This window comes from Acipenser ruthenus, chromosome 31 (genome assembly GCF_902713425.1).
Source record: "Acipenser ruthenus chromosome 31, fAciRut3.2 maternal haplotype, whole genome shotgun sequence".
Classification (NCBI taxonomy): domain Eukaryota; kingdom Metazoa; phylum Chordata; class Actinopteri; order Acipenseriformes; family Acipenseridae; genus Acipenser; species Acipenser ruthenus.
In genome coordinates this window covers 14,070,069-14,085,932 of record NC_081219.1, presented here as the reverse complement: position 1 = coordinate 14,085,932, position 15,864 = coordinate 14,070,069, and the positions used below count along the sequence as shown (strand labels likewise).

Genomic DNA, 15,864 nt, shown 5'->3' with positions numbered 1-15,864 from the left:
AGGACGCACTCTGTTGAAAGGTTTCTGTTTCATCTGTACCTCGAGCAAGAGCTTGATCTGACTTAACACTGGGACTAGCCGGAAACTGGTTTTGCTGCTATTTTTGCAGACAGTGTCCCGGTGTAAGGTCCTACTGTCCCCCCTTTTTTTTTTATGGATGAAAGTGTTGTAGCGGTGGTAAAATATGCTTGTATAGTTTTAACATACTGTACAAACTGCAGCCACATTGGTTTTCCTTCAGTGATTCTAACCCTTGGACTGCAGACCCCAGAATTCTAACAGAGAGACAGCGGAGTGAGTGAACTTCTCATCCTTGTTTGTGTGATACAGTACTATTTACGAACACTATTTACGACTATTTAATTTTTTTTTTAGGTTATGATCACACTCTCTGTGCTTCAGTTACAAGGTCATGCTGTCTCTTGGCATGGGTTTTTTTAGCCAAGGGGAGAAATGCATCATCAAGTTTCAGAATCTCAGTCACCCTGGCTTAGGGGGTCAACTGGAGAGGAGAGACTTACAGTAGTCCCCATAATCAGTACAATTAAACCATTTCACTTTCTTGGTGTATGTGTTTTATTTATATGTTTTATTTTATACAAATTTACTCACCGGAAAAGCCAAGCAGCTTGCTTACAAAGGCGTCCCAGGGGGAAGGCTTGCAACACGTTGTAGTTTCATAAGGGCAAGCTTACAGTTAGGAAACAATCCATTGTGATGTATGTATATATGTGTGTACAGGAATGTCCAAGATAGTATAAACTTCAGGAGGATAGCTCCTTATAGTTCTATTACTAGATACTAGTCCTTAAATCCTGAGCGTTGTAGTCCCGCTGTGGTCAGACAGTTTGGAGGTTAATTCTGTGTTTGTTTAAACTTTGAAAGTATTTCAAAGCCCCACCTCGTGACTGGAGCCCAGTGATCAAGAGGACGTGAATGAACTAATTGTTTTCCGATCAACAATTTCATTTTTTAATGTATTTTATAAACAAAGAGCTTTGTTCAGGCCTGACAGTCTCGACGCGTCAGTGTGGGGTTACTGCATTAATAACTCACTTCCCCACATCGCACCATTTTTAACCATGATCATTATGATAAAGGGCATATACTTAATTACAGGCCAGCTTAATTACAGCTCTGTTGAAGCTCGTTTGTTTGGGAGAATGCTAATTATACTACAGAGCTCTTGGCACATCCTCTATCCGCTATCATCTCCTTGTCTCTGTAGACTTGGCTTATTTTATGCAAAATAACATTTTTATCTAGCGAAATGTATTATTCATTGAATTATGTATTTTACTGACTAGTAAAGATCTTCTATACAGTGAAATACAAGTTATTGTTACATTACACATGTAGTCTACATGAAAATAACATGCCTGGTTATATTCTATACATCTGTTACATTGTGAAAGTTAATCTTCTGCATTTGTGTAAGTGTACCTGTTTATTTCATTTCTGTCTTTCAGCAATGGATGGTGTGCCTTTCATGATTTCTGAGAAATTTGCTTGTGCATCCAACGACGTAAGTTATACAACTTTTAATTTTTGGTGATGCATAGAAACTCGTTGAAGCAAAATCTGTTCAGCGGTGAGCACAATGCCAACACAGTGGATACATACAGTAAAAGAGGGACGTTGATCCGTATCCGCTGGGCTCTGCATTAACTGTAGTAGTTTTATTGCTTAGTCTGTCTGTTTTTATCTACTTACTGAGCTGTAAAGACAGTAGTGCTTTGCAGTATAGTAGCAGCAGACAGGAGCCATGAATGAGTACAGTAATAATCTCCACCCTATTTGGGACTTTTGTATTTTAAATTGGCCTCACTATTTCATGATGTTGGCAATCAATCTGAGTGGTTCCGGGTTCTGCTGCTCCAGTATTGCGCAATGTTAGAATGTTCTCTAAATCCGGAATGGAATGAGGAAGGTGGGTCAGTACAGGTACTTAGGATCCCCAGAGAAGCACAAAGCCAGGTAAAGGCAGATTCAGAAGAAAATGATCATTCGCTGTTGGAGCAGCAGAACCCAGAACCACTCAAAATTATTGCTCTGTGTGTGTGTGTGTGTGAGTGTGTATGTGTGTGTGTGTAAATGACACGTTCTATTATAAGTTCACATTCTAGGATGAAAGAATGTATATACACACGCACACACCCGCACACACAGTATTTATAAAACTGATGATGTGACAGTTTTAACTTCTTCATTTCCATCAGCCAGTTTTGCACTTACACAGAGCCTCCTGCGTCTTTTTATTATGAGGGCCATTGGGTTTTATTTCCTGTGCTGATCTGACCTGGTTTTGCAGCCCTGTTCTCTGTGTCGCTGGCTTTTCTACAGCCTGTCTCTGGCTCTCCTGTTTCCAGATCCCAGGCTGGAAAGCTTTGAGAGGAGAGGTAGTAAAATCCGAGCCATAGAACAGCTGGCCATTTCAGTTGTTTGAAACCTGAGAAACAAATAAAATCAAATTCTTGTATAGCATTAAGTATTAATGAAATCCCTCCCCTAAAAAAAAAAGGTTTGTTGATTAGTCATTTAGACAAAAATGCATCATTAATACATGTATAACCTTGTAAATCATTGCCTGTTTTTGTTTCAGATTGCATTCATGTACCTAAATGTCAAACATCTGCCTTAACCTTTTAGCAATGCGCCTCTTAATTTTAGCCTGGCTTGTTTTATTTCAATCTGGTAGTGCAAGCAACCCCTTTAGTGAAACCCTTCCAAGCATAATTGGCAGAGAAAGAAGCATTGATTAAAACGCTGTACTCCTTTTCTCCGTGGCTGTGTGTTTGAGAATCTGAGCCTGTGTCTCATCTCTTGCTGAATATTGCCCCCACATGATTCTGCCGATTCTGTAATGATAATAAGCATTAGTGAGCTGGCTGCGGTCTGGTTGATGATGCAGTCCACTTGAGTGTCTGCAGCCATCGCGGTAACCTCTGTATGTTGACACAGAAACAGGATGAAACATTTCAGGCATGCTTTCTTAGTCATGCGTCTTAACTCCTGTGCTTTTTCCTTTTGATTTCAGATGCAGCAAGTTGATTTAATGGGCATTACGATCAAGTCCCTGGCAGAAATAGAAGAAGAAGTGAGTAACACTGTAACGCTCTGCGGCGCTGATGCCATTGTGCTAGAATGCAAAGCAGGGATTTGTGGAATTACATTTCTAGCAGTCTTGTTGAGAGAAGTGCCTCTGCTTGACCGAGTCTCCATTTGAATTAAAGACGCACTCTAATGCACTCTCAGAACTTAGCGTTGCTTTTTAACGAGACAGGTTGATTTTTTATTTTTTATTTTTTTTTTATTTCCAAACTTCTCACTACTTACCCAATAATAAACCACAGATCTATTCAAATTTGCCTTTTATAAATCTCATACAGTTTTTTTTTTTTTCTTCCCAAATTGCAGTTTGCTTTCACTGTAGGCAACTTTTTAATAAGGTTCCTGCTTCCTTTATTTATTTTTGGAAGTTGAACATTTAAAAAAAAATTGAAGCTGATATATTGAATTACTTGAAGTACATGAATACATGAAATGTGGTGGGCGGGATTGCTTGTGCTCAAAACAACTGATCCTTAAAATCTAGTTACAGAGAACAGTGATACTGTCGTCATGACAACTCTGTTCTGTCACCCGGGGGTGGGGGGGATAAAACGAGCTCCCCAATTAGGAGTTTAGCCCCCAGATTACCAGGATAATAATTGTTACTCTGGCTGGATCGGCTTATTCAGACTTGAGGTCCCCTCTAAATGCAGCCTGGAAGTTCAAGCATTAATTACTGAACAAACAATTACACTGAAGAGCTCCTAGGGAGTGAATTGAAGAGGCACAGGCAGCAGCTGCATGGGGGCGGGGCCTTCAAGCCCACAGAACGCCTCTGAGCAAACCGTGTCGACTCCAAGAAGATCCGTTCTCTTATAAAGAAACATGAAACAAAAAGTTACAGTAGTTGCTGGCTTTTGATAGTTCAAGCTGATTGCAGAAGCCTGTCTTCACATGTTTTGCATGTGTCATTCCTAATGCCCAATTACATTTTACCCAAAGTTCAACTGTGTGACATTACACTCTGTTGATGGTGCCTGGAAACCAAACGGGTGTTTGCTAACCCACCATAATATACCTGCTGCAAGTGGAAGATTCAGAGCAAGTTTCTTAATCAATTTCCATGAGATTGTACTGCAGTAGTATATTAAGAGATGCCTACCTGTCCTGCATTCAGTTTGTGCATGCAACAGCTTAATACAATATAAAAGTCCACAGACCATATTCACAGGATAGCCTTTAATTGTGTTTCCGTGGTGAATACTTCCTCCTTTCTTAAGTATAGTTTGCACAAGTATTATGCAGTGACACCGTTAAGAGAAAGAACTGTCTTAAAGTGTACGACAAGAGTGTTGAATGTTTATATTTGCACACGGCAAACAGTATATGTTCAAGTATAAAGGGTACGAGATTGTGAGCATGCATATTGAGAAGGTGCAACTTGAAAACCATACAAAAAAAACGGTATGTATTGATTTTAGCTTTCAGACAGAACTTGCTGTTCGGGATTGATGGGTTACTGTAGTGTTTGCTATACGGTTTTTTTAGTCCTTTTTTGTCTTTTCAATACATCAGCACGTCTCTTGGGGTTATTGCAGGGTTTTTTTCTTTCTTTTTCTTTTCCTTACAACAGAAACGCTGCTCTTTTTAAGCTTATTTTTATGCACTGAATATGTATGTCAGATGTTTGCAGATAGCATTCCTATGAGAGGGACATTTGTCTCAAACCTTAAATTGGAAAAATCGTTTCAGTGCTCCGTATTCCCTTCAGGTTTGCGTTTTCACGTTTTAAGAGCGCACTGTCCCTTTTGTTGAAAGATTAGAAAGAGCCAGAAGAGGAAACACATTTCCCAAACAAGTCGTAATACAGTTGGTACTGTATAGCATAGCTGTTCCGCCTAATTAAAAGTGAACGTGTTGCAAAAATTGCAAAAAAACGACCATGTACCCATTGCTTGTTGCTGAGACTCCCCAAAAAAGACTGTAAAACCACACAACAGTGCAGAATACCAGCCACCTGCACTGGTGTTGGCAACGCCTATTGCAAATCCTAGAAAGTCAGGTTCTCCAGGTGCTTACCGGAATGCTGTGCTCCCGACGGAGCCAGAAGGGAATTAGTTTCATCATCCCACACCGATGAAACGGATGGAAGTTAAAAACCCAACAATGCAATGGATCTGATATAATTAATTCTCGTCACACATTGGTGGATCATATTGTCACAAAATGTGAGATTTCCCTCACTCTGGAGGGGAGGGGAGGGGAAGGGAAGGGAAGGGAGGGGAGGTGGGGGCAGCAGGGTACGGTAGGGATAAAAGCCCCCCAGTTCAACTACTGTGAGGCAGCACCACACTATTGACTCCCCAGGCAGCCTTACCTTAACATTGTATCTTTATTTTCCCAGACTCTGATTAGCAGCAGGACATAAAGAGGACTAGGAAAGCTCCCAGAGTATCATTAATTATATATGTGCTGTACATGATTAAGTAAATGTGAGGTACAGTAATGTGCTGGATTTAGTGAAGTGGCGGACAGAGTAGATTAATGAACTCAGAATGCAGATTGGGATGAAGTCCCACAGCTTCATTTGATAATTACTTGGTGCTTGAGGTTGGCTACCTGCAAGTCCAGTGATAGCTCTGATTTCTTCTTCTTTGTTATGCTAAAGTGCGTAACAATTTTACAACCGCTGCTGAAAATGATTTTATTTAGGCATTGATCAAGCATTGTTACATACATGGACTGACATGCATCTCTTAGAAATTTTAGAAAGTATAATGTGGCCTGAGGATTTATTGTTTTGAAGATGTTACATACATAGATTTGTGTACTTTTTGCTTCAAAGAAAAGGATTCACCAAATAGTATTTTGCGTCATTTTAGCTAAGTGAATTCTCCTGATTTATAATATAATTATAATTGTCCTAAATAATCAGTTTTGTTTCTGAAATTATCCCAGAAATGATAAAGACTGCAAAAAGAATGCATTATAAATTCAGAAACAGGATTCATGTTTAGTATGGCTGTGGAGTTCCGCGCTGATTCGTGAATAAAAATTTGGTTTGAATGACTGGTCTGCAGTCTTGAGTGCCGTTACCTTTCCTAGACTTTATATAATTCCATCACTGCAGACCTGTGTACAAGGAGTAAGACTGGCTGAAGGGAATACATGCATGCTCCTTCTCTCTCCAGTAAGGGTCGCTATTGTTCAATAAATTCATTGCTTTCATTGCAGAGGGAACTGTGCCACATATGATATGAATAGATTACAATTTCATTGAGTGTTTTTAAAAGCAAATAAATATGGACACAAAATATTCAAAATCTAAATATGCAACAAAAATAAAAAAATTAAATGTTCATGTTTGTTGGAATGCTCGAGTCAGTCTTATGAAATCTTACTTCAATATTTGCTAACTCTTGATTTCAGTTTTTTATAATTATTATTATTTATTTATTTATTTATTTATTTATTTTTAAATGCCAGTTCCAGCAATTAGCCGTTTTTATTTATTTTTATTTTTTCCACCCAATTCTCAAATGAGTTGAGAGACTCGTCTGGATTATAATTGCTCCTAGCCACGCATATCTAATGTGTGTCTTTTTAAGCGTTAATTAGTAAACGATTTGAACTGACATCTTTATGTATTTGTATGTTGAAAAATGAGGCTTGTTGCTCGCTGATAGTAGCTGCCTGCCTGTGACGGCAGGCTGCTGGAGGGGCAATTAATGAAGACGTACGTGTCAGGATTGAGAACAGGGCCAGGAAATGAAGGAGTTCTCATTCTTCTAATACTGCCGCTTTACATCTCGGTGTCCTGTCATTGCCTTGCAAACTGGCAGACAGTGATGCATGGCCTTCCTGATAAGACCCTGCTTTACTGCAATTTATCATTCGAATTTCACTTTTTCCGAGGTGGTTCTGCGGTCCCTCTTGAAATCACTACTGTAAGCGTCACACGCTGGCACGTGTTTGTACAGCTGCAGATGTCCACATAGGTAGGCACTGTACTTGAAAGATCTGCAAGGGTGTTGATGGCACTAGCCTATTTTAAAGCTGCCACAATCTGGAGGGATGGGACCCTAATGTGTGGTCCTGCAGCATCACCTAGTGCTGGGGTTGTGTACTGCAGGTGTATGAACGATCGGACACTTGTATTGTTAGTTAATACGTTGTGTGTAGGCTGTCTCCTATTGTTACAGGAGATGCCATCTCATGCAGTTCGGGTGAAAGGACTGTGAAGCAAAGCTGAGGTGCTCTAACTGCTATGTCTTATAAGAGACTCCCTACACATGACATATTGGCTCATTATAAGCAACGCTAAATACTGCTATTAAACATGAATGGCTGGTTTGATGCACTCTGATAAAAACTAATCTTGGAGTACCAGGACCAGAGGACACCGTTGGGGATGAAGTGGACAGAGGGAAGGGGACACTTACTCACACACAGAGTGGTGAGGGGCTGGAATGGGCTGCCTAGTCATGTGGCACAATCGCTGCTAACACTATAGTGTAGGGATCTGTTATAAACATGTCATTAGTTACGCTATTAACAACTACAGAATATGATTAGAAATAATAAGACTATTATACACTTTTGCCATTGTTTTTTTTTTATTTTTTAATTTTGCTGTTGTTTATAATCACTTATAACATCCCTGTCGTTTTGTCTTTCTATGCCTGTCTGTCTGTCTGTATTTTGACATGCCTTTATATGTCTCTCTCACCAATTGCATGGGGCTGCTTCGCTGTTGCAATACAGTTATTGTACACTTTGCCATTTTTATTTTATTTTTTTTGCTGTTGTTTATTATAATCACTTCTAACGGATCACTGAAGTGTTGCTGAATCATTGGGTTCCTTTTAAGACACAGCTTCACCAGGTGCTGAGATCAGTCCACTACTAGGAACTGGATGCACTTAGATGGGCCGACTGGCCTCCTGGTTCGCACATTTTCTCATGTTCTTATGTAGTGTTATATCTTTGGTAAGGTAACGCAGGGTTAGTGCAGGCTGAGGTCTGCGAAACAGACAGACAGAAAACTTTTAATGACTTTTGCACACAGGATAAGATTTGTCTTAACAGTGATTCATTGATTTCTCATCCGTGATTAATCATCTTGATCATTGCTCACTAATGAGTAAGGCATAAGGGAAAACTTTTAGCTAAAATCTTTAACCAGTTGTGCATCCCGGAACAACAGCCAGAATTCCGTCACTTTGATTGTGCATTCCATACGATCCACAATATTTTCCAGTTAGCATGATGTGCACACACAGGGATTGAAGTACAATCTGACTGCACTGTGGGGCTGGGCAGGGATGCGACTCAAGAACAATTGAAAGAGCACATGTTGGTGAGCTTGCTGCTCACACCCTGTCTCTCTGCATTGAGCAGACAGACACGTGCAATGGGGATTTACTTGCTGCACGAAACAATTCATTTTATGTTTTGCGCTGTTCAGGCTTGTTATAGCGTTGATTATTTCGCTCCAGATTGCCCCTGTTTTATTTTCATAAAATAAAGCTGAAAACAATCCAAATGCTTTATGAGCATTTCTTATTGCTACATCATAAAAAAAAGTTAGACTCAAAACAGCCGAACCTGAAACTTTTTAAAAGCTGGCCTCCTAAAAGGAAATAAGCAGACTTGTGCCTTTTTGTATTTGATCTATAAAATAAAAGTCTCCTGTTTTGGATTTTACTAGAACAGCTTGTTCTTCCACTAAATTGGGGTTTTAATGCATCAAATACCAGGTTGCTTTCTTGTGTTTCTCAAGGTTTGGCATTGTGTGTGTAATGGTAAAGCAATGCCGGATTTGACCACTAGGGAGCAGTGTTCTCAAAGAAATGGTCTTAACTATTTAATCCCATTTGGAAAGCTGAGTATGTGATGGCTTTTAACTGTGATTGCAATATAAAATGACTTGTCCCATCTGATGGGTATAGTGACAAGTCATTTGCATAAACCAAGAGGAAATATATGGGGCATTTATATAAGCTGAAACCTTTATTATTGTCTACACAACGTGTACTTTTTTTAAAATAGTAGCTCTTTAGAATTTAATGTGCCTCTAAGGATTGCAGCTTTCTGTAAAGAAAGGCTTCACTGTATACAGGTACATATTCATTTCCAAAAGCAATATCTTTGTGACGACAGACAGATCTTTGAAAAATTACTTTAATCTCGTCTCTCTTCACATACCAGCAATTCAATAAAAGTAAAAAACAAAACCAAAAATAAAAGTAACAAAAAAAAAACCCATAACAATGTGACCTCGTTGGGTCTTGGGACTTTTTGTTCTCTGCTGCAGTAGCCTGATGGATGTTTGTTCTTTTTCCCTGCAGTATGACTACAGCTTCCGAACAGAACAGAGTGCCGCTGCCCGCCTTCCCCCGAGCCCTTCTAGAGGACAACTGAGTCCAGAATCCTGAGGCGAGGAAAGAGAAGGAAGCATGACTCTGAAGAGAGCAGGGTCCATACTACTGAAAACAGGCTTGCAGAAGCAGTGTTACTGGAGTAATCTACCTTCCCTCCCTCCCTCTGTCTCTCTCTATCTCACACCCCTCTACTAACCGATACACCACTGAAAGCAGGAGCCGTCTTGAGTCTTTATAACCAAACCCTCATGTAAAATTTACCACAAGTTCACTTACTCGTCTGTCTGTGTAAATAAGAGCCCCCACCCTCCATGTCTGTTAACCCTTTGTTTATCACTTACTTTTTTTAAAGAGAACCTTTTTTGAATTTCCGCATCGCTAATCTGCTAATGTACTGGCTGGTCTTTTCGGATGAAATGCCGATGTAACTGACAACAGAAAACTCTTACCAGTTGACTGTGAGTGGTCTTGAGAAGATTCCAGCATGTGCTGCTGAGCCACCCCAACCCCTGGAGAGAGCCAAGATCAGGGGACGAGGTGTCCGTGGCACGTACTGGAAGTAATAAACTCTCCTCATCTCTCACATCTCTCTGCCTTCAGTGAGCTGCTCCACTACAGAGAAGCCAGGGTCGTCATCTTTAGACATGAGATCCTCACTGGGCTTCCATTGTCACCTTGGCTCACAGTCTCCAACTCTCCATGGGATTCACAGTGTGTGAGATCAAAGAACACGTTGCACTCTGTACCGGAACTCCTGTCTGTGTCTATGACATCACAGAGCCCAGCGCCAGTCATCAGACCTGTTAATCAGACCACTGGAAAATGTGGAACACAATAATTCCATCTGCAATTTTTTTTTTTTTTTTTTTTTTTTCAGCTAAATCAGTTAATTTGGGTTCTATGCAGGGCAAAGTATTGCTCCAGGTTTTTATCCAGTGTTTTTTTTTTTTTTTTTACGATGGAGAAAAAAGAGACTCTCTGCATAGATATCCATGACCAGTTTTATTATGGGGTTAGATGAGCTTAATCTTGTTACCTGTCAAATAGGGTTCTTATGAATACTTTCCCAATAGATCAGATGTCCATTCTTTTGTTATTTATTTAAAAAGAACAAAGTTTTTCAGTAATAAAGAATAGAGATTTGATCTACTATCTATTGGTATCATGATCAATGTTGGGACGTTTGGGAATCTGATCACGGAGGTAGCACCCAGTAATGGAAATAATTGCATTATAAAACAGTTGGTGTGCGATTTTAATAGCGACATGGTGTGGACTTCATATGAAAACTTGAAATGCCTCAAAATACTATGCAATTCTGTGAATGATTTACAACAACACTGGCTAACAAGATTAAGCACTTCCAAATCTCAAAAGTTAATTTTTATTTGTGTGAAGTGTTTTAAGTAGGAACAGGGCTACACAGGTATCAAACTGACACAATCTTCCTTCAAAGTGGCAAGGTCTACTGCTTGCAATCCCTGTTTGTGTGAAAACGGTGTTCTGATTTTGAACATACACAGTCAGAAAACATTTCTTTTTATCTATCCCAGTGTTAAAAGATTAAATAACTAGTAGTGTTTTTCATAGTCCGATATCGTATTTGCCATAATCCTGTACGTTGATATCATAACCTCGTTTAAATTCGATTAGGTTGTAACAATGCACTGAATTGCTTTGCACTGCTCAAGTGTTTTTGGTTTGTTTGTTGAGCGATGGGGGCGGGGTGGGGCGAGGCGGTTCTCTGATAGAATCTTAACTTTATTGTTCTGCTTCCTTTTGGATTTTATACTATATGAATTTTAACAGCCCCTCTGATTCTGACTGTATCTTAGTCATGCCACATAAATATTTGGTACAGGTGGCCCCTTTTTTTTATTTTTTAAACAGAAGTAGTGTGAGAAGTATATAGCTAGTTTTGCACACCTGTGAAAAGTTTTTAAAGTTTCGATTCACCTTGTTGTCCTCCTGGCTCCAGAAGAAAAGAATACTAGACACTTTAGCCATTTTGATCCTGATTTAACACAAACACTGCCGTTGTTTTACCAGAGTTACCTCGGCCGATTGAATATGCTGCATATTAAATACTGATTATTAGATATTCTTCCTCACAGGGTACCGGAGAACCATGTTGGTGCTAACTAACACACATACAAGTTCTCCAAGCATCTGTCTTCATGGGACGCAGGGCATCGTTTTCTGCTGAGTTCTGGATTCTATCTAAATGATTGTGCCTCAGACGGAGCTGTAGTGGTATTGAGTAGCTCTGTAGTGGTGCTATTGCTGTTATTCATTTAATTTAATTCAGGTCTTAGCTGGTAGCAGCTGCAACTGCAGTTTTTGAAACAACAAGTGTGCTAGTGATTCTTTGCTCGATTCTCACTGACCGTAGTTTTACTCCTGTGGTTTTTAACTTCACTTTTTTTTTTTTTTCAACGTAGGTATATTTTGTTTGTCTCTGTAACAACACAGGAATATATGAGCCAACCCAGGCAGACAGTAAAAGTAAAACTTCACCTCGTCTAGTGTGTAGATAATCCCATTTCCTTTGTTTTATGTAGAACTGTGAAAGACTCATGCAAAGTATTGTCTGTCCATTGGTAGGTGGTGTCTGTGTTTAGAGCTGCATGCATTGTAATACTGGATCAGCTGCTCCTCCATTGTATGGGCTGCTGTATTTTATTTATTTTTTAGCACCCTGTAATCCATTGTTTGCCAATCTGGCAAGAGTCTAAATGAAAACTTTTTTATATTAGTCTCTGGTGCAAGGCATCAACGCCAAGCTCCAGTACCCAGTGATTTTTACAAATTAACGATACGACTTCTGTTGAAATCAAACTTGGTTAATAGCAATGTGCAAACATTTTGGTTTTCTCATTCATATATATATATATATATATATATATATATATATATATATATATATATATATATATATATAGACACAGTTAAACTGCACCAACACCAGTATTAATGTAAACTGACTGGCAGAGAAATAATTAAAATTAAGGCTGCTATACATTTTTGGTTTTTTTTCTCTCCTTTTTTCTTTACAGATGCATTACTAAGCCACTGCTTGTGATCAAACTATAAATAACTCTGCCTAATCTAGTTGCTGCAGTTCAGTGTGTACATCCCATAATCAAAAAGCAGAGGCTGTTCTGTCAGGTGGGACGGGTCCAGACCTCAGCAGGTGACTCGTTTTGTATCTTTCTTTTCTTCTTCTTCAAGACTCGTGCAAGCAGATTCAATCCATATTTTACTACCACTACCACTAACTATTTTGAGTTGAACAAATGAGAATATCAATCAGTTTGCATATTTCTCTTAAAACCGCTAACTAACTAACTGTATATAAATCTGCTAATTCAGTATTTAGGTTGAATGGTTTTTGCAATTCAGCAAAGATTTTTTTCTCTTTTCTGTGAATAAAACCTGTAGTTATTGTAACTTTTTTTTGTATTTATTTTAGAATTATTATTTTTTTCCTTATTTTACAAAGGGACATTTCAATGTGTGATTATTAGCCTGTATTAATATAATTTGAATAAAATGTTCTTTAACTGTTTGTTTCTCTGTATCTTTGTTGGATCTGTGCAAAAATATATGTTTTTTCTTTATGAACTGTAACAGGTCTGTAGTGTGCAAATTTATTAGGAGTGGGGGGGGAACTGTCTCTTCAAACATAACCATCTGGTCGCTTCTTTCTTGTTTCTTCAGCAACATGTTCAAGACTTTTACTGCATGTCAGCTTGTGTCTTCTCAGAGAATCCCAATGGACTGAATGTGTCCTTGTTGAAAAGCAAATCCCACCAGAGTGTGGCTGTGTTTATGTTTAGGAGTCATCCGTCACGGCTATATTCATGGGAAGCCTGGTTTAAAGCAGAACTGCTCCCAACGGGGGCTTTGTTTTAAAGCACAACAAACTGTTGTTAAATTGTCTGTGAGTTGCACAGATCAGTTTGAAACGTTCATTTTTCTTTTCGAGTTCTGGACGTGACATCAGAAAGCCTTATTGCTTAACAGTTTTACAGTAACAGAAACGTAGGCCTTGTGTGAGTGTGGAACGGATGCAAACAACCACTCACTGTCAAAGCAACATAACTCTTAAAACAGATGAGACACCAAAGGTCAAGACACAAGTGAAGGCCAGCTTCGACTGGAACGATCAGCACTTGAGCTTGGGAGACGTCTCTCCCACAGCCACCTCTTGTACAGATGGCGGAGCTAGAGACTCAGCTGGTCTTTGTCAAAGCTCCTTCATCTATGGCCAAACTAGTGTTTGTAAAGTACAGTATATGCAGAGAAAGCTATGCAAATGCTGAATGTTTTGTATGCATGTGGTTCTGTAACTGACAGATGTTTTACTTGGCTTTAATAATAATAATAATAATAATAATAATTATAACAATAACAATACTGTTTGATATGAAATCTAGACCCTTAGCAGGACTCTATAATTTCCGCATACAGATACCCCACCCCACCACATTCACCACTCGACCTGGGCTGAAAACTCTGCTGGCCCTGATACTGCGTTTCCATGGTCATTTAGCCAACCCGCATTGGCTGCCAATCTGTGCTGCCCCAGATCTTTTTCTGACCCTTTCCCAATACAGGATGGGTGGAAGTAGTCACAGCGCTGACCAATCAAGTGACGAGTGGGCCTAAACATTGAATCCACATCTGGGGTGAGCAGGTTTCAACATGCTTTAATATTCTCAGATGCTTTTTTTTTTTTTTTTTTGTAATCAAAAATCAAAAAGCACAGCAACAGCATCCATCCTTTCGGGTTGTTTTTTTTTGTTTTTTTTTTGTAAAATGAATGAGACCTTAGCTGCAAGGCTTGCTGTGATAGAACCGATAACATCCGTGTCAAACTCACATTGCATGGAGTCTTTTCACTCAACTCGGGTAGACTATCAATGGGGGTTCTGGAGGAACGCGGATCAAGCCATGCTTATGGAAACGAGGTAGAAGTAGCTTGAAGCTGGGACCAGGATGCAGAACAAAGGTTTCTTCTCTTTGAACCAGGGGTCCTGGGGACGAAAGGCAGACCTGAGAGAGACAGAGAGGGCTCCAGATGGGCAGAGCTGTATGCGATTAGAAGAACCGCAGCTAGTATCCCCTTCACGTGGTTTTTCCACATGCTTTGTTGCAAGATGTAAAAATTCACAGACGCCACATTATAAACAATTCAAAGTCTTTTATCTTTTGGTTTTGATTTATTATATTTTATTGGGGAATTGGAAATCAAACTATATGTGTTTACTTTATGATGAGAAATATATGTATTTGACATTTGCATTTAGATTTGAATGTGTGCCCAATTATCTGATTTGGAAATTAGCAAGAGAAATAAGTCAACAGCTTGTCAGATTCAGACAGGTTTTCTTTATTAGAGGGAGCCAGTGATAAACTCATCTGCTTCCAATATTTATAAAGGGTACAGAGGGCCATTAATTCTACTGGTTGTGAATAAAACCATCTGGCATCTCTCTCTGTTTGATGTGTTTTAGTTCAATGTTATCAGCAAATAAGCAAAGCGAGCTATTAGTTGGAATGGCACACTCTGTGCCTCGGGCTGAATGGCTGAATTATACAGCTCACACGGTCACAATGGAGAAATAGTAATCACTACATTTTTAAAGCCTATTTTTATCCTTTACATGGATGTATAAGGATCTGCTAAGTATTATTATTATAATTCCATAGCAATCAGTTTGAACAGGAGCTGTGTAAAGCCATTCAGGAATCGGGCTATAGAACCTGTAAGCTATTTCATGCTTCAGGTCATTCACTTACAGGCCATGTGACTTCTGTACACAGGATATGATGTACTGGAATTTTGACGAACCTTAACGGTAATTGGTTGATTTCCCTTGCAGGGTTTCTAAACTCTGTTAGAAGTAATTTGCCTGAGCTTGCAATATGTTCTGTACGAAGTGCACTTGGGTTTGAACGTGTGGTCTTCCGCTCACTTCTCTTTTTAACGAGCCATGAATACACTCTGGAGGAGGGGATATTAAAAACATCTTGCCTGGCAAATTGCAGAGCGAGTTCTATCAAAGTGTTCGGTTAGCCTCTTAACAGACCATCCTGACTGTGAAAATGTCCCAGGCACGTGAAACTGATTTGGATCATTAGGGAACGATGGGGCGAGGCGTTACTTGAGTTTAACTTTTTAAAGTAAAGATACCGACCTCTTCTACGGGACGTGTACTAGACTTTTTAAATAGCTGGGCTGAGTAGTTAAGCACTCCTTTCTAGCAAGATCAAAGGTCTCAAGCCCCTTTCAAGACGTTTATAGAACCTGTTTCCTAATGATCATACAGTTCATTATTTGTGTGTCTGGGAGAGAAAAGCTCAGCTTGTAGCACGTGTCATGGATTTGTAAAAGTATTAGTTATCAACAGACAGGGATATGTTT

The 15,864-nt window shown here is 39.3% G+C and overlaps 1 protein-coding gene across 2 annotated transcripts in view; it reads left to right on the top strand.

Moving 5' to 3' along the window:
* The window catches only part of LOC131702895 (multivesicular body subunit 12B-like), a 44,739-nt gene extending 31,737 nt beyond the window's left edge, over positions 1-13,002 (top strand). For both annotated transcript variants that reach the window (XM_059005342.1, XM_059005343.1), the window contains exons 8-10: positions 1,470-1,525; positions 3,038-3,097; positions 9,402-13,002. In XM_059005342.1, coding sequence (XP_058861325.1) covers positions 1,470-1,525; positions 3,038-3,097; positions 9,402-9,488 — 203 coding nt within the window. In that variant the 3' untranslated portion in view covers positions 9,489-13,002. The remainder of the gene's footprint in view (positions 1-1,469; positions 1,526-3,037; positions 3,098-9,401) is intronic.
* The last annotated feature ends 2,862 nt before the right edge of the window (positions 13,003-15,864 follow it).